The sequence below is a fragment of the Apostichopus japonicus genome, chromosome 5, assembly GCF_037975245.1.
Source record: "Apostichopus japonicus isolate 1M-3 chromosome 5, ASM3797524v1, whole genome shotgun sequence".
Taxonomy (NCBI): domain Eukaryota; kingdom Metazoa; phylum Echinodermata; class Holothuroidea; order Aspidochirotida; family Stichopodidae; genus Apostichopus; species Apostichopus japonicus.
This window is the reverse complement of record NC_092565.1, coordinates 20,480,581-20,500,138: the sequence shown is the minus strand read 5'-3', so window position 1 is coordinate 20,500,138 and position 19,558 is coordinate 20,480,581. Positions and strand designations below refer to the sequence as shown.

The 19,558-nt window shown below is 35.5% G+C and overlaps 1 protein-coding gene across 5 annotated transcripts in view; it reads right to left on the bottom strand.

The window, feature by feature from the left end:
* Nucleotides 1-226: 226 nt before the first annotated feature.
* Nucleotides 227-19,558, bottom strand: part of LOC139967988 (disintegrin and metalloproteinase domain-containing protein 12-like) — a 72,898-nt gene continuing 53,566 nt past the window's right edge. For 2 of the 5 annotated variants that reach the window (XM_071972249.1, XM_071972248.1), the window contains 3 exons: nt 13,062-13,320; nt 9,658-9,729; nt 227-6,270 (listed from right to left, as the gene is read on the bottom strand). In XM_071972249.1, the coding sequence (XP_071828350.1) occupies nt 5,001-6,270; nt 9,658-9,729; nt 13,062-13,320 (1,601 nt within the window). In that variant the 3' untranslated portion in view covers nt 227-5,000. The remainder of the gene's footprint in view (nt 6,271-9,657; nt 9,730-13,061; nt 13,321-19,558) is intronic. The other 3 variants (XM_071972250.1, XM_071972252.1, XM_071972251.1) reach the window with 2 other exon arrangements.

The window sequence follows — 19,558 nt, the reverse complement described above, 5'->3', positions numbered from 1 at the left end:
TATTACCACTTTGACGATATGTGTAAGCAAATAACCCACGTATACGAGCACGCCATTAAACCGTCTTTTAATTGTAAACGACTTCAAGTGTATCAGTGTACCAACTTCAGGTGTATACCTGCACGGTTAGACAGATAAACTTGATGTCTGCTGAAGTTTGTAAGACTTTGATATAACCAAATTATGAAAAAATGACACACACAAAAAAAAACACAAAACATGTAGCTTTTCTTCTTCCGATATAATGATTTTCATAATGATTGTCCCTTTTAATGCAAAAATGAAATTGGGTAAAAATTACTTGCTTTGTTTTTTACAACACAAGAGTACTATGTATGCCCCCTTTGTACTGTATAGCTACATGCACAAATCAAAAGGAAAATATGTTCATCCAATAAAAAATAAATGCGTAGACGAGAGTGATACGATATATGAAGATATCAAATGTTGAGATAAGCTTAATTGAATATTCATGTTAATATCACACATATATGTATTAGGCTACATTGAAAATACGTCCAATGTTGTCAACTTGCTCGCACAAGCTGTTTCCTCTAGTGAGTGGAATTTAATTTAAAGGATTGTTTTTATAAATGTGTACTTTAAAATTATGTCTCCAACACAGGGACAAGGGCGGCGGAAGCACTTTTAATCTGGGGGGCACCGACATCAAAGGGCACTTTGCAGAAATTCGATTGGACTGATATTTAGTACCCTTTATAACTCTTATTGTATTATCTTATTTGCGTATACACATCACTCCATCAACGCCCCCCCCCCACCCTCATGGAAAAAATGCATACTAGCACTGCAATATCCAATGTGCAAATTGGGAAACAAGGAACAAGTTTTCTTTGAAGACAGAATGAGGTGAAATCATGCTAGTTGCTAATGTAGGAATCTTCCGAATTAGAGTTTATTTCTTGTTAATATCGTAACAATTTTTTTCCATTCGAAATAGCTTTGAGTTTGACCCACAGAAATTCATTAAAAGTCAGGGGCGTAGCCAGGATTTGCAAAGTTGTAAAGGCACGACTATCTGAGCGGAGCGCCACCATCGGTTGGCGCGGAGCGTACAAGAAAATTTTTGGTTTTACAAACCCCTCAGATGGCCGGAAACGGCCCTTCCCGAGTGTTCATTCTGGTTCCCTGGCCTCTTGCTAACTTGAGACACCTCAGTTTTTATGTAGAAAAAGGGCACATTTTTAACCTGAGGAAATGTGGGGGGGGGGCACGTGCCCCCTGTGCCCCCCGGTTCCGCCGCCCTTGCACAGGGAGAAGACAATATTAGTATAAGATACCCATTTTGTTAGGTTTAAAAGAACTTAAAAATATGACGTACATGATACTTTTTTCATATTTAATTTATTCATATTTAAAAATTGTCAAATATTCATTCTTACATCAATATTCATATACCGAGTAAATTTTCTTATAAAATACGACCAAGGAGAGTAATTTTAAAAATTTCATCAATAAAGGAAATACCATTGGAAATTTTGGGTAGAGTATACAACAATAACCTGAATTCTAGATTACCAAAATAACAACAGAAAAACACAATGCGAAATTAGTTTTGGGTTTCAAACTTCAGAGCTCCCAGGGTGAAAGAAAATTGACAAAGAAAAAATATCCCGAAAGTAGTTTGTTTTGCTTTGTTATCGATTCCACCCTATTGACTCTCACACAAAAATGACACCCTATTTTCTACTAGTTTGCCCTACACCACATTCATTATTTCTTGATAGCGCCACCATTTACTTTCTATACACCAAATCACATGCATGTAACACACAGTGAAGCTTACAAGAATGATTTTTACTATATAAAAAAGAAGCTCCGATTTTTTTATTTTATTTTTTTATCATAATGAGTTTTTGTTTAAATTTACTAAAAAAATGATATTTTTCATATCACAATATTTATCTGTATATTTACATTAGTTCATACAGTAGCTTAATGACAATTTACATTACAATTTTAAATATACATATAGGATAGTGAAAGCCAAAACTTTTGTGAAGAATGTTTTTTTCTAGACATTTTCTTTTCCATAATCCACACCGCAATGGTATATACCAAACAGGAAAGCACAAGCAATATGCATAATTGATATGGAAGTAAATAATAAAACAAACATGGAAAAAAAAATGAAAATATGATACACACAGAACAATAATGCAGCACTGTTTCTAGTCAAATGTCTCCCAGTTTGGAGCAAATCATTACTAATGAAACTTCTTCTTATAACAAAAATAGTCTTCAAAGGAGCTGGTGAAATTTGTAATAAAACTTAACAATGCCCCCCCCCCCCACTTCGTACCATAGCCACTCGCGCGTAAGTTGTAAACGTTGCATAAAAAGAATGCAAAACATTTGACTGCCACAGTTCACTGATAATTCAGTGCAACTTGTTTTTGACAATACAAATGTGAGGCCCTGTATACAGTATAGACTAGGCCGATATTATCTGCTATGACAGTGTGTTAGGCCTAGATGACAACAAGTTTGTTTGATTTGTAACACAAAACTTTCTTAATAAGGAGATTGATTCGTTTAGTCAGGATGCTAATGAAACAGACTATGTATTCCACTGGAATTATTTTCATCTTGAAAAAAAAAAAAATGACTGTAAATGCAAACAACTCCTTATAATGATACCAATAGGTATGATTATGATTAAACGTGAGACCATCTTTTTTCATCTTTCCCCCTCCCCCCTCCCCCCCTCTGTTGTTCAATGATCATTTGAGGAGTAAAAATTATGCCTTTGCATCCTACGTCCTACTAACGTTTAACTCACAATCTCCTTATGTCACACAAAGCGAATAGTATTGTTCATTTGGCTCAGTTAATTATATTTTTCTTACAAAAATCATCATAAAAATTAAAGTTTCACTTTGCGACAAAAAGTATACAGAGAGTGGAGAAGAAAAAAAAAAAAACTTTTATGTAAAATAGTATTATTGTCGTAAAAATTACCATTGTTGTTTCTTATTTTGCTCCTTTTGTTTTAAATAATTATTGAAGACTGACAAAATACTCAACTAGTTGCCGATGTTCAATCGAGTTACGTAGATGACACGATAAAGTGTCGATTATATTTCATCAGGTAATAATGGACACAGCTTAGGTAGACCTAAGCAGAATTAATAATGGATAATGTTCTGCTTCATATCTAGCCAGGTTATGTGTCTAACTATTTTTATTTTATTTTCTCTCACTCTCTCGTTTGTGTTGTTGTATTTGCGCTACTATGGACATGATTAAAATATTTGTAAGTCTAAAAAAAAAATCATTTTGTCTTTTAACTGAGTTGATAATTGCATCAAACATATACAGTTTTTACTTTTGTTTTTTTTTAGGTATTAATCTCCTTTTTGATAACTCATCGAAAATATAAAAATAAAGTAAAATATAATGATGTGATACTGCAGAATTTGACACATAAATATAAAACATGTAATTTCACTTTCAAATCATGTGTAGATACGTGATTATGAATTCCAAAAAAAACACAATAATATAAATTCTGAACCAAATACAATGAGTGAAGTCGGATTATTAATATTTTTGTTGTTGTTGCTTACCTGAGGATTATCCTGGTTATATGCATATGTATGAGAGGATTAATCAGTTATATGCATATGTATAGACAACCCTATTCCCTATAAACCACATCTTAAAAAATAAATCAAATGCATAAGAATGTTACACTAACATACAGAGTAAAAGCAGAGAAGACCGTAACAAACCATGTGTGCTTCTTCCCTTTTAGAAAAAACCATGAAAATAATACAAAAATATAAGTTATCTGAAGGAAAAAAGAAAAGAAAAGAAAACTTAAACAGCCCAATGAAGCAACATTTCAGGTCCAACGTTAAAGTAAAAATGCCGCATAGTTCGAATCTGAACTTAAAATGCAGTTTAGTAATGCAAAGTAGTACTTTCTTTAAAACTTTGGAAGAAAGAACAGTTTGGCAGTAAAATACAAAATAATCAAATTTAAAAGAAAATAATTGGTTCTACAGCAGATCGGTCACTCTGTCACTCGTCTATCTTTTATCCATCTACGCATCCCCTCACCTAACAACCCCACCCCTACCACCTCACCTTACACCCCCAACCCCCTCAACTAACACCCCCAAACACAACCCCTCACCTAACACCCCCCACCTGCTCCGACCCCCTTTCTCTATCTTTTACATCCCTCTCCATACAACATCATTTCATGTCAAAGTCTAGCTAGTAATATAATGTTCGCACATTATTAATTTGGACAATGTTGCCTTTAAATATAATTCTTCTGTCAATAGTTAAATTATTGAAAGCATGTGTACAGCTGCTGTTTTTGGGTAAAGGCTCAAATTATTACCAGAGAATGTAGATTTATTTTGATTTTGTGTGTGACAGCCTCCATCTCATTGCTGCTGTGGTCTAAACATGTATTCCTAACAAACCAAGGTGCTGGCCAACTTTGTGAACCTTGAGAAGAGTTTATCATTTAGTTGTCTGTCCCACAATACGATAGAAAGTAAATAAACCAATGGTCACCCATGCTCACTCTCTAATTACTCGTTTCATCATCCGAAATTAATGTCCTGGAAAGAACTTTTTGGCACTTTTAAACTCACTTAATTTTAGGACCATTGTAGATCATCCATCTTTTACATTTCAAAGATTTATGCTTACAATACAAAACAACAACACGCACATAATTATCAATTCTGTAACCAGCATGTCTGTTACATACTTGTTACATATCGTTAATACATGGATGCTCCATAGGGCCTTCAAAATGGCCCGTCCTCAGGCCCTCAACATGACCCATCCTCAACCCTCCACAAGGTAAACTATGGCCCCAGAAATAATCCAGTTTCTCCCAAATAGGCATGGGCAGTTCCATGATTACACTGGTTGGTTCTAACCCCAAATGATTGAAGTCACCACCCTAATTGGACATTGGGGTAGAAATTGTAACCCTTAGGATTAAATTGACATCAGACCTTGACTGGTTTTGGCGGTGGTGTTGGCTTCACTGATGTCTTCACCTCAATGCTTGGTTCTTCCGGTGGAGGAGGTCCTCGAAACATCGGCTTACTGCTGGCGCTGTTAATGCTACTTGTTTCTCCCGATGAGTGATCTGTAGGAGAACTGGAAGAGGCGGAATTATTCCAGTTTTTCTGCTGGTCTGAGGGTACTACCGGTCTTAGTGCCGGCCTCTTGGAGGGTACCACTGGTTTGCCCGGTACAGACGGTTTACCGGGTAAGACCGGCTTCCTGGAAGCAGGAACCGGCTTAGAAGCTGGTAGTACTGTGGGTGGTAGGCTGGCAGGCTTCGGTGGAGTCTGTAATACAGGTGGTTTAAGTGGTACTTGGCCAGGTGGTTTCAGTGGTCCCTGGCCAGGTGGTTTCAGTGGTACCTGGCCAGGTGGTTTCAGTGGTACCTGGCCAGGTGGTTTCAGTGGTGCCTGGCCAGGTGGTTTCAGTGGTGCCTGGCCCGGTGGTTTCAGTGGTCCCTGGCCAGGTGGTTTCAGTGGTACCTGGCCCGGTGGTTTCAGTGGTACCTGGCCAGGTGGTTTCACTGGCAGAAGTACTCTTGGTTTCAACGGTGGCTGCAGAGGTGTAGCGGGTTGTGTCTGACCAGGTGGAGCGGCGGGTTGTGTCTCTATATTAGATGGCAACGTTTGTTCTGGTTCGACACCCTGATTGGGTCTGAAAGACGGTGGTTTAGGGGCAGCGTGGGTAGGTTTTAAGACACCCGTGGAACCACCATCCACCGATGGTGGTTTCAAAGGTTTACTTTGATTTGGCTTGGAAGGTGGTGCCGGCGGTCTGTTAAATCTGTTTATGGACGCTTCGACTGCATTCTCTGCAAACGATTCATACCTCTGGGATTCATCGCTTCCCGGGTCGAATCCGTTTTGGTTAGCTGCAGGCAATGGGGAATGGTTTGTGACTCTTGGTATGGAAGGATCCACAAAGTCCACTTTTGGAGGCTCGTCGTACATGATTGCATCATCGTGTCTTTGGTATTTGATTGGTGGAGCAGAAGGACTAAGCCTTGGTCCAAGGTTCCATGATGTGCGTCGGGCATCTTTGGAGGGAGGCGTGGGGGCCACCCGGTTCGGACTTAGCTGCTCCTGAAAGTTCATGTACTGACCGTCGTAACTCGGAGGCGAACCAGAGATATGGGCAGGGTGCTGGATTTTCAGGCCACTTGAGCCATTTGACATCCCACTTGGAGTGGAAGGCGGAGCATGCTTTGGACTGCAATAGGGAAGAGATATAAACAAGATAAGTAAAAAAAAAATTAAACCAAAAAAAAAATTCCACATCAACCAACTATTTGACATTTTATAAACCATGCCATGCAATTTGCTCAAAATTCAACAACAGAAATTGTCCAAAATTTAAGTGAGAACCAGAAAATATCAGAGATTTTCCAGCTCTTTATGTGTAAGCACTCCCTTGTGGGCCATCAACCATTTAATGCACTGGTAAGGATTTTACAGTATAGAATTTTTATTCCAAAATGTTTCAATATCTAGAGAGTACAGTCTTCCTATGTGGAATATAGAGGTATGAATCAAAAAGATATTTCATTTTACCAATGTTTTGGGCTAGCAAATCAGCTCTGCTACCAACCATCCCTTTAATAATTGTTATTTATGAGAGAGTTACATGACATTGTTTATACACTGTGAAATATTTCACAACCTACTGCCAAAGCAAAAGGCATCTAGCATAAATCACAGAGAAAAATGGCCAAGTTTGAAACCATTTGAGAGAACCTATTGACCCCTTGAGCCAATATTTGTTTTACACCATTTGAGATGACCTGTTGACCCTTTGAAGCTCAGAGGGTGAAAACTTTTAAGAGCTGTTTGAGTGTGTTTAAAGCAAGACCATCAACTCTTTGAAGCAGATTTCATTCCCGGGATGACTGTATGGTTTGCTGAAGACCTATATAGAGCCCCTTCAAACAAACTAAACTGAACTGAATTTGACCAAACTTTGTTTGCCAATAGAAATCATAGCATTGGAGAATTCACAGATTAATTATAGCTTTAACTTTTGGAGTTATCATGTTTAGAAGGTTTTCAGACTTTGATCCCTCCTGACCTGATATGACCTTTGACCTTTACCAATTTCAATATGGTACTTGCACTCACCAAGCTGGATCTACATACTAAATATGAACTTCAACAAAACTTTACTTCTTTGAGTTATCGTGTTTACAAGATTTTCAGAGACTTTAAATGCTGACCACAACACCACTTTCAATAGGGTTCTTGTAATCACCAAGCTGGATCTACATGCCATGTATGAAGTTCAACAAAGATGTACTCTTTTGAGTTAAAAGGTGTTTACAAAGTCTGTTGACTGCAAATGACATTTGACCTGCACCAATTTCAAATGATTTCTTGTAATCGATAAGACGGATCCACATACCAAGTATGAAGTTAATCCACCGTGAACTTTTTGAGTTAGTTGTTTGCAAGCAAGAGTGACATACGACATCACCATCGCAAAGTTTATAGTTTGTTTTATTTTGATATGCTTATTTAGAGAACTTTTTCAATTTTTTGGTTGAATAAATATTAGATTATTAGTATCAAACTTGCAAAGATAGTAGGATAGAAAGGTTTTTTATCACTAGCCTTCCTGTCATTTAAGATAAAGGTGGATGCTGGAGTTGTAACTGACACCCCCTCTCCCCCCCCCCCAACCCTCCGCTATACTATTTAAGTCTTAGTATATAAATAAATAAAAATTGAAATATTGCATTCATAATCTATATTTGGGTTTGTTCATAAAATTTAGGTTTGGCTTTAAAAATGATATACAACTACTAAATATGACTACTGAATGTGATATGAAACCTAAAACTAGCGAGACTGGTGAGACAACTATTTTCTTCATAAATTAGAAATATAGCCTAATTATCCTGTTAATAAGACAATCTGTCTTCCTTTTTCTTCCAGGACTTCATGATGGAAAACATTTATTTCTTCCTTCCTTTCTTTGTTTTTGTTGCAATGAAAAGATCAGCAGCATGAATAAATGGCATAAAAATGACAAATAATGCAGTTTAATCTATTAAACTAACATTCCCCTTGTTCCTCTCTGTCAAGGTTGTATAAAATTTTCAAGGTATACGCCAACGTAAAACACTGGTTATAAGCAATGTAACTTACGGTTACCAAGTTTATTCTGAATTTTGAAACACGACGACATATATTACACCAATTTTGAAATCTTTTTCAAAATTTTTAGAGTATTAATCTAAAAATATCCCCAATCCCATAATACATAGAACAACCGTCGTCTACATGGTAAACTGTTTACTTTGTGAGATGGTTGCATGACTGCAATACACATGACATCCAGGTAAGGGATAAACGTTTAAAAAATTTCCTGAAACCCACAATAAATAGAGTACATACCATATGTTTTAATATGCTGTGTGCTGAGACTATGAAAGAGCAAAGCTTGTGAAAAGGTGTGTACAACTGCATATACCCACACCATCCACATAATAGGGAGGACTCAAAAATGATCCCCAAACCGATTAAATAGATTAAATAGATAATCTTGAATGTTACACTTTTTAGTGATTTGACTATAGCCCAGGAAAGCTTTCAAAATGGTTTACATGACAAAAAATTCCCAAACCCATAATTCATATAACAGGCCTGGTTTGATGGTACACTTTATAGTGGCTTGTGAGATGGTACACATCACTGCAATACATGTATATAACATCCAGATGAGGGATCAACTAAAAACGAACCCCCCCTCCCCAAACCCACAGGATATGGACCAAATACTTTGTAGTATGATTACCACGGGAACGGCTTGTGAGAACGCACACACACAGAATCCGCATTGTTACAGGTCAACTAACGAAATATGCAAAATTTGCAAATGCACAATACATACAGGCAGACCAACTTTACATAAGCCATACTGTCTAAGACATTGACAAAGGGATCAAAATCAGAAGATACCCACTTTGACATAAATTAATTGGTTGGCCAGATGCCCTATTAGCAAAATGCAGACATTAACAATATATATATATATATATATATATATATATATATATATATATATATATATATATATATGGATGTATACATATATATATACATATATATATATATATATTTATATATATATATATATATATATATATATATATATATATATATATATATAAATATATATATATATATATATATATATAGAAAAAAATATATATATATATATATATAATTGAAAATCGTAATGAGTTGGAAATTCAAGAACAGTGAAAAAACTTCCACCCTCCACCGGGATTCGAACCCGGGCCTCCCGCTCTGTACGCGGACACCCTAGCCACTAGGGTATGGACGCTGATTGTGTGTCCAGAGGTTCGAAACCGGTAAGGAAGGTCGTAATTCCACTGTAGGCGTTTGTATATATATATATATATATATAGATATACATATGCATATGTTTATACAGAAATGACACAGGAAGAAAGTATATACATGTGGATAATGAGAGTCAAGCTGGCATTATGTAAAATGTGATTAAACGAGGAGGGCGACGACAAGCAATGACAGGCAGGTAGGTAGGAAGCAGACAACTGGCGTCAAATGTACTTGCCGATAGATTTTTCGAGGCGATTCCTGGATCTTTACCGCAGCATACTTACAAGTAGCATCAGACTGAGAGTGTCTTCAGGGGTGTAACAAAAGGACCAAAAGCTTTTCAAACTCAAAGTCAGAGTGCACATATTATTGTGAATACACGTATAAATATGTCTGTCACACCCAGCTACATTAAGTTCAATCCATTATTTTGCAGAAGTTTATGCCTCCCCCCCCTCCCCAACATAAAAAAATAAATAAATAAATACAGTAGGAATAAAATAAACCTCTTTTTGATAAATGGTGCATGTTCAAAATGACGTAGCTTTGTGCATTCAAAAACTATGGCAGAAGAAATCGTATGGGGAAAAGCTAGGTGCTTTAGTTAGTGCTTTGGTGTTCAGGGTAAATATTTTAAGGATTAATTCTTGTCGTCCCTAGGACGACAATGTCTTAATTTTGTCCCAGACAGTAGATTGATTGTCCGACGAGATTGTAGCAAAATAGCAAAGAATTGACCAACATGTACCCTGTAGGAGAGATGTGTAGGTTTGGTGAGAAGAACACAAGCATTACAAGAATATAACTTCCCCTTGGATGGATCATATTTCAAGAATAAAACTCATCTTTAGATGAAGTATATTTCAAGAATAAAACTCCTCTTCAGATGGAATCATATTCCAAGAACAAAACTCCTTTTCAGATGGAATCATATTTCAAGAATAAAAGTCCTCTTCAGAGGGATCATATTTCAAAAATAAAACTCCTTTTCAGATGGAATCATATTTCAAGAATAAAACTCCTTTTCAGATGGATCATATTTCAAGAATAAACCTCCTCTTCAGGCATATTTTTGTTTTACTTTAGTATCTTTGAACAGAAATGTGGTTATCTCAGACTATGGGAGAACCAATCAAAAAATTTGCCCAGGGGTTTGATCTAATTGGTTACTTAACATACATTCCCTGGTGGAATTCATAGCCACAAACACTTCATAACGAGTACACATACGTGTATCAAAAAATATAAAAAATAACTACTTTTATAAACTGCAAAAGCAAACATTTTACACTGACTGGTTTCAAGATCCATCTTTCATGTAGCCTACTGTCTGCAAAGTCATGACCACCAAATTGTGAGATGATTTCTAATATTTCACAATTCAACAGGATTGAAAACCGGACCATTAATGTTTCCCAAGTGGAAAGACAAACAAACCCCAACCATCATCCAATACCTATGTACTTAAAAGGTAACTACTTTTATGTTCAAATACCCTCTCCTGCCCACCATCACCGGGGAGGGAGGGGGGGCAAGATTGGGAGAGAGAGAACTGGGGGAGAAAGAGCTGGGAGAGGGAGAAGAGGGGGAGAGGGGGGAGAGGGGGTGGGGAGAAAGGTTATGGAGAAGGCAGAACAGGAATCCTCAGCATTATTAGTATAAATACTTTTTACTACATGCTCTTGAGAATCCATTATTGATATCATTTTGAGCAAAATTTGCAGAAAAGCAATTAAACCGCACACAGCAGGTTTTAGGGAATTTTGTTTTTTGCCTTCTTCTTCTAGCAAATTTGACAGTTTTTACGCAAATTATATCTAAACTATTTCTGCTTAAGAATAGCACACTTCATTTTCAGCACTATCGGCCATTTTAATAAGTTAGTAAAAAATTAAAAAAATGAAGGAAAGATCTAACCTGCTTTGAATTTGTTCAATTTTTGGGGGGGGTTTTTTGGTTGTTCCGTCTAGTATTTTTCTAGGACTTGCTCGGAAACATTAACGGAACTACTAGACTAAATCATGCCCCAACTGAAGCTATTGAAGGATTTCTATCTGGCAGCTTGGCTCTGTTGTGCATTGTTCTTTCGGTAATTAGCATAAGACAAAGCATTCCGTAAGTACATTATACATTTCCACTCCTCACCTGATAGGACACTGAGGCCGGAGTAAACAAAATCATTAAAGGACTGTTGGCTTTTTCCTTTACAGCTTTGTCTTTCTACATTACAAACAACAACAGAGGCTGCAAAAAGGGTTCATTTTTAACTTTCTCCAACCCACAATTAATCACAGCAAAGATGTGTAATATTTTTTATACAATTTTTTCATTTCTGGTCCATATTTTTTGACCACTTTCTTGTCTTTAGCAAATCAATCAAATCTGCTTCGAAAAGAGAAAGTGTTTATAAAGTTTTTAATTTAAAGTATACAACTCACTGGTCTTTTTGCCCAAGTTATATTGCATTGACATTGTTCCCAGGATGCAGTGAAGTGTTCAAGCAACTTGTTTCATTTTCACTATCATCTTATCAACACATCCCAACCAATTTTTGAATTTCCTTTACTAGGAAGACAATCAAGGTACTTTATCCTGATATTTCCTTTATTAAGTTTTCCAAGTATCTTTAATATTGCAATATTTTGCATTAAAGAGGTGTTTACATGTTAATACAGACTTGCAGCCTATATGTACAATATTCAAATTTGTATGCAACACACATTACAGTACACACTTCATTATAACTGTGTCGAGCAGCAGCAAAGCTATTAAAAAACAAGTCCAGTTAGCTTTGTGATTCCTTTCCATACAATTACTCAAAGTTCAAAATAAGTATCTGTTGACCTCATGTGACCTTTGACCTCTACCAATTTTCCATAGGATATTTGCACTCACCAAGTTGGATCTACATACTACTATGAAGTTCAAGAAAGATGTGCTTCTTGTGTTATCATGTCTAGAAAAGTTTTTGACTACCACTTAAATGTTTGACCACAAATGACCTTTGACCTCCACCAATTTCAATAAGGTTTTTGTACTCAACAGGCTGAATCTGCATACCATGTATGAAGTTTAACAGAGATGTACTTTTTCAGTTATCATGTTCACAAAGCTTTCAGACTTTGACCTCTGTTGACAATGAACTTCACAGAAAACAATAGGCTTCTTGTACTCAATAAGACTGATCCACACACCAAGTATTAAGTTAATTTACCATTAATGTTTTGAGTCACAATGTTTACAAGAAAGTGTCACATACATACACATACACACACACGCCATCACCATCACATAGATTCCTTTTTCCTCCGGTACATGGTACAGCGGCGAGGAATTAAAAAGTGTTGACTTCAAACCAGACAAACCTCCCACCGCTGTACCATGTTTGTGCTACTACAGAATACAAAATATTTATTAATGAAAATTCCTTTTTTGCAGATTAAGAACGAGAAACTAATGAAAATCTGATAATTATGATGAGAGACAAATCTAGTTATCCCCTCATGACATCTGTTCTCAAGAATCCTATAATGTCGTGACACATAGGAGTTCTTACATCAAATAATGACTGCATAAATACAATATACACATGAATTACATTAAACTAAATTCACAACACTAAAGCATTCTTGAACTTACCTCCATCTTTTCGTGGACAGTAATTTCTTTTTGATGCTGTTCCGTTTCCAATAGACCAATGCCAACAGGAGTACCACCGCTGCGATCAGAATGCCGCCGACAATGACCGCCACCACGATGCTGAAGGGAGGTATCTCGGTTCCTGGGAAATAAACAGTAGGAGTAGGGGTTGTTTGGCTAGTGGCGGGACGGCCCGAGCTGCGGTCACTCGAAGGTGAGCTATGGTGCGGCGGTTCTACCATCATGGTGGTTAAAATATCTACAGCAAGCATCGGTCCAAAGGAAAAAGAAGACAAAGCACCGAAGGAGAGAGGAGGGGGGCACAGAGGTAGGTGGAGAGAGAGAGAGGTGGAGAGAGAGAGAACAAAATAATAGAGAAACAGTGCATGACATGGCAAAAACAAAACATGAGGCATGATAATAAAAGATTAATAGCATCAGCAAAAACATACTGCAGGATCCCCTGGCCGTTTCATGGACAACAATGTCCATCACCCAAGTGATGATTAATGATTATGAAAGGGAAACCAGAACCACCAAACTATACCAGATGGTATTTTATTTTACCTTAAGCATAGGATAGTTTATTTACTCTACAATTTACGAAAGACCAATAGATGAGTTTAACCTATTAGACTACAGTATTTATATTTAACTACAAGATTTGTTGCAACATTTTTCAACATTTGTGTTTGATTTCACATGTTAACAGTTTTATGAATATGACTTTTGCAATTTCCACTTTTGATTTATTGATTGATTGATTTATTTGGTGACAAGTGTCAAATAATTCATCAGATCACATAACATTTATGTATCCTACCCTGAACAGATCACCAATGAAAAGCTATGATTCTCTCAAGTAAAGTTAATAGAGGGTTCGAAAAACGTTTTAGCAAAGTTTCAAGCGAAATTACGAGTGAAAATGTACACGAAGTCCAAGTTAGGGGTGTGGTTTTTATTGTTCAGTGTTGTCACCTACTGTTGTATAATAGAGCTCTTCTATTTCCATGGGCCGTTGTTTTTTACTTAAAATCACTATTATGTGTATGGTAATGTGAAGTAACAAGTTTTTAATCTACTATTTAAGAGATCACAGAGAAATGATCAAACACCCACCTGTTAATATAGCACAGAGGCAAGGCACAGGGGGCATACTATAGTAACACTTGCTTCTGCCCGCCCTGCCCCTTCCCCCCTACCCTGTTTCAATTAAGAGGAACTGAGGTTAGCATTATAGCTGCCTACATCCAAAATTAAACTTGGCCAAGTTAACAAATAAAAAATTAAGAGACATTTTGTCCTGTGCAGATTTCAAGTTATGATTAAGAGAATATAGAAGGTGCGTCATATTAATTAATTAACTAGGACCTTAATTCAGCTGTTCGACTGTTAACGAGTCATTGTTCATGAGGTTAGGGACAGACATGCTTTATTCTATCGGGAAGCTATAAACAGCTGAAGATTGATCTGAAATTAATATTGTTGTAAGTTTATGCCAGTAATAGAATCACCTAGTGTCCATTTGAATAGCTATAACATTGTCACAAATATGAAAAACTGAATTTTCTGCAGTGGGTTGTAAACGTTAGATATTCAGACCGAACTGTATGTAATTTTCACACCAAATTGGGGGCACCTCTCAAATCTAAACAGATATCCTCGTTGATGATCATTTGGCTCCTAATTTAACGGCAACTGAGCGCTCCATTCAAGAAAGAATGTCTACATCCCACGAATCAAATAGGTTTCATTTTGTGTCTAATTTCAGTAATTCCAAGTGTTTTCTTCTTTGTTTATTAAAACAGATTATGTTTCAAAAGCACCTCATTTTTCCTTTAAGGGGGGGGGGGGGGGTGAGGTTTGACACCCACCAGATTGTGGCAAGCTCAACCTACAGATTTTATAGCATATGTTAGGCACTTTGTTTATCAAATATTAAAAAATGGTTTAATTGTTGTTAGGAATTGGCTGGCAGTCATGCAATGCTAAGCACCCCTTTGTGTCAGCCCATGCTATATCATTGTTTGCTTTACCTTGTGTGTGTATGTCTTCTGATCGTCGGAGAAGTTTGAGATCAAATGCACGCTAGTTAATACTCGATTCACAAGAAAAACACACAAAAAATGTGCTGACACGACGGCTAAACGCTACGAGAGTCTCTCGAATAATAATCTTAACCGATCTTAGCCAAATTGTCCGTGAGGAGAAAGAAATAATTCCGAGAGGAATAAAACTGCCCTTGTGTCTGCTTGAAGGAAAGTCACCAGTTCACGAAGAATATTTAATAACTGGCAATTTAATAAAAAGTCTAATCAAATGTAAACATCAAACTTGATGGCCGACTGACTTATCGACTGGACCATCGAGAACCCCACATTTTTTTGTTTTAATACATGTCGAGCAGATCCTGCTTGCAAATTTGAGTTAATATCAGTTTCAGCCACTACAATTGTTCTTAAAGTAACTTAATTGACTACTCCCCCCCACTTTGTAGATTTAATTTAATCTTTTCCCTCCACCTAACACCATCCCCCCCCCCACCCTCCAACCTCCCGAACCAACCCTTATCCCTCCAACATCAACTAATCAGAAACTGCGTGGCAACTCAAAATCAGACTTTACCGATTCCCTCCAGTTAGATGGTTAATTAATAATGTTCTGTTTTTGCCTGGTCAATAGAATTTTTAATTTCCCCCAAAATGTTAACCACTGCATGCTGTTCACCACCCAGTTACCAATTAAATCAAATTACCACATGCTATTACTGATTCAACTGTCAACACAGTAACTCCCTTACCTAACAATTTTCAATTTACATCTATTTTGACAACCACGTTCTGCGAGAACTAGAATCACAGAGCTTCAAAGGTGTTGGATAAGAGACGGGGGGAGGAGGAAGACAATCCATCCTCCCTTTAAAACTTTAAAACATGTAAGTTTCTGGTGATTGTGTTTCTTTTCTACTTGTTCCTAAGCAAATTTACAAATTGGGGACAATCCTCTTGCCTTCTTCTCCTCTCTAGTACTAAATGTCTTAATATTTTTTTATTTTATTTCATTATTGTAACAGTGGACACATGAATTAAATTAAAAAAGCGTATATTTTACTGAAAAATTTGGCCAAATTTTTTTAATGACTAACAAGAAAAATCTAAAAGTTACTTAAAATTAATCTGAATTTAATCACTATTTTGGAACATATATCATACTAATTGTTTTTATTTTTTGACTGTTTACAGAGCATTTAATACTTAACTGGTCAAACCGGCTAATATTATCCAAAGACACAAAATCCATTTTAGATTTCAAGAAGATATTAAAATAGAATTTGGCAAAACTTTTTAAGGAGCTATTTCAGTAAATGATTAATACAGATGTTACTTTACCTTTGAAATTTGAAATATTTCAAACCATATTTATTAGGACATTCTTTGGTTTAGACAAATTGTACCGTATTTGATTATTTGTTCTTAAGGTAGGCGTTATGTTTATACCAATTGATTAGTTTTTGTTTATATTTTATTGCATTTAACATATTAAATTATAACACTACATCCTGATTAAAACCAAATCTTTTCCTAAGAAAATAAATTAGTAAATAAAACATGACAAATATTTGAAGTTGACAAAACTAAAACTGTCACTCTCTTAAAGTGTGTTTATATACTTTAGATTCTAAAGCTGTTTGGCCTTTGAAAATATATGATGAATGAGGTCAAATGTTTGAAAACAATTTAATTGAAAGGTTTCTTTTCCCTGAGAGAAACATCTATAAGTATAAATAAAACAAACTGATATGAAATGGATATTAAAATTTATCATCTAATATGTAATATCATTTTGATGGTATTACAATTTTCTACTATTTTCTTGTTTCCCTGAGATGTTCGATGCATTATTAACATATATATATTGCATTTAAACAAACTTTCTTGCTCACTGGTTTAACTTCTCTTTTGTAAGTGAATTTAACAAGAAAAATGTAAGCAATTTTTTTTTTTTTTTTTTTAAATAATGGAAACAAGCTCTTGCCTATACATAGTTAACTATTTTTCTACTAAACTACAATTATTCCAGAAAATTAACCTAGAAGTGATAGTTTTAAAGGTATCCTTGATTCAAGAAGAAAAAGAGTTCAAGCTTGAATTTTGAGGGAAACAAAAGTGTCACGTTTTATGGAATCTAAATTAAGTCATAATGTTACGTTAATGTTACCCCTAATGTTACTTCTAATGTTAATGTTACCTAATGTTACCTCTTCTACAGTGGTATCAATCAAAAATATAACTGATTTTTTTCTTTCTTTCTTTTTTCTGATAAATTGTTTTCTCAAGTTTACGGTGACCACCTCTACCAATGTGACTTTGCTATATAGGAGTCCACCTTTATTTATACATTGTAACAGATTTTTTTTTAACCAACAGGGGGAAAAAAAATTAATAAAAAGATAACTAGCTTAAAGAAACTGATATGATAATTGTGTTTAAAGTGTTAAACCGGTCAAAATGTCTGTGACCAAATGTTAAACATGCTTGACCTCAACAAAAGATTCAAGTATTTTATTATTAATCATTTGTTATCGTTTCTTATTGTGGTTTCCAAAATAATATTTAGCCAGTGGTTATGTTATGAATGTCACAATTAACTTGTACACATTGCCTGTAATAGACCATCTTTTAGGATGGTACTCAACCAGAGAATGGTTTTGTGACATCTGTGGAAAACGAGAGGTCAAAAGAATAATCCGATAGTATTAATTAATAATTAATTAATGTAACTTAATTACCAGTAACAATTAGAAAGAATTATTCTTATTTTGTCTTGTGTTTGATAGAAGTGAAATTACGAAAAAAAACATATTTGTTTTAATAAGAACAACGAGAAGCATGTGAATGGACCAAACAGCCCTGATTCTTGTATGCAAATTAGGGATAGGCTTTGTTCAAATTATATATAACAGTGTGGTAGGCTTCGCCTTTGTGTTAATGTTTCATACCAAATATGAAGTGACTTAAACATCCTAAACATTCATCCCAATGTATATCTAAGGTTTCAAAAATGTTAAAAACATGGATATGTTGACTGCAACATGGAAAGGCATTAACAGTAGAATGTCAATATGTTTTTTTATGAATATCTGATATTTGAATCAAATATAACAAATGGAGTGCTGCAATTCATTCTAAACTGTTTGTATTTACCCACCTAAGAAGGAGTAAAAATGCTCATCCGTTCTACTTTGTATTAAGTTGCGGAGAACTTTCACGATAAGGAACCTTCCTTTCACATTTTCACAACTACGATTACATTCCAAAACCACTAACTAAGTATGACACATTTTTCATTATTTTAATTTTTTTGTTATAAAAATAAAAAATGAAGAAAGATCTGCAAGCGGCTAATGCAAAACTATTTACATAGATTTCTACTTCTCAATGAAAAGGGGGAGGGTGGGTGTGGGGGGGGGGAGCGGTACTTTATATGTACTACAATTTCTAAGAGTCATGCTGCACTAAGGAATAAATCCATACTACTCAAGCAAAGCATGCCTTATAAAAAACCTTAGGGGAAAAAAGACGATACTCCACACAGGCACGATAATAAAACATCCAAAAACGAAAAATCTAACAAAAAATATCTAACTCGACCTACAGAATAATTCTTTAAGAGTCACATCAAGTTTATCTCAAAGACAAAGATAATTTGATGAAAGTCAGAATAACACTTGATTCGTCACATGTAATACATAGTAAACCACCACCCCACCCCCAACCTGCCAAATTAATACTGTTCCACAAAGAATTAATTTCTTCTGTGTTGTTTTATTTCTTCACAGCTTTCTACCATATCTAATCGAAACAAAAATATTTTGTGATAAGTGTTTAAGCAATGACAAAAGTAGCATTTTGGAAAACTGACTCTTTCAGATAAAAAAAAAGTATCATTTTTCAACTGTTGTGGGTGAAGTTATTCATAATGCCAAACTGCAGTTCAAGATTGTATCTTTCAATTCCACAAGGAAAGTTTCTCTAATTAACCTCTACAATGCCAGACAATTATAAACCTTGATGTGAACTCTTAAACCAAAAAATTCCAATTTAACGAAAAATATCATAATCAATGTTTGCAAAAACAAAAATTTAAATCTCTTTGAACCATCATAATGTGCAACTGCATAACAATGGATGAAGACTGATAGATGTTTCAAAGATGAAATAGGAGAGAAAAATGACAAATTAAATATTTTCAAAATCCCTAGTGTGCCACCTTCACCGGCATGCATCATCATCAAACGAATATCATAACTTCGAACAAACTCGGCGAGGAAATAATTCTGTCAATTCTCTCTTCAACTGACATGAAGCAGTGCCAAGCAGCTACCTGTTATCTTCAGGATAACCCAATGACTTTTAGGATAACCCAATGACTTATAGCTTGCTATTAAAATGCCATTTAGGCCAGTTTCCAAATTATCAACTATAGCAGCAACTTCA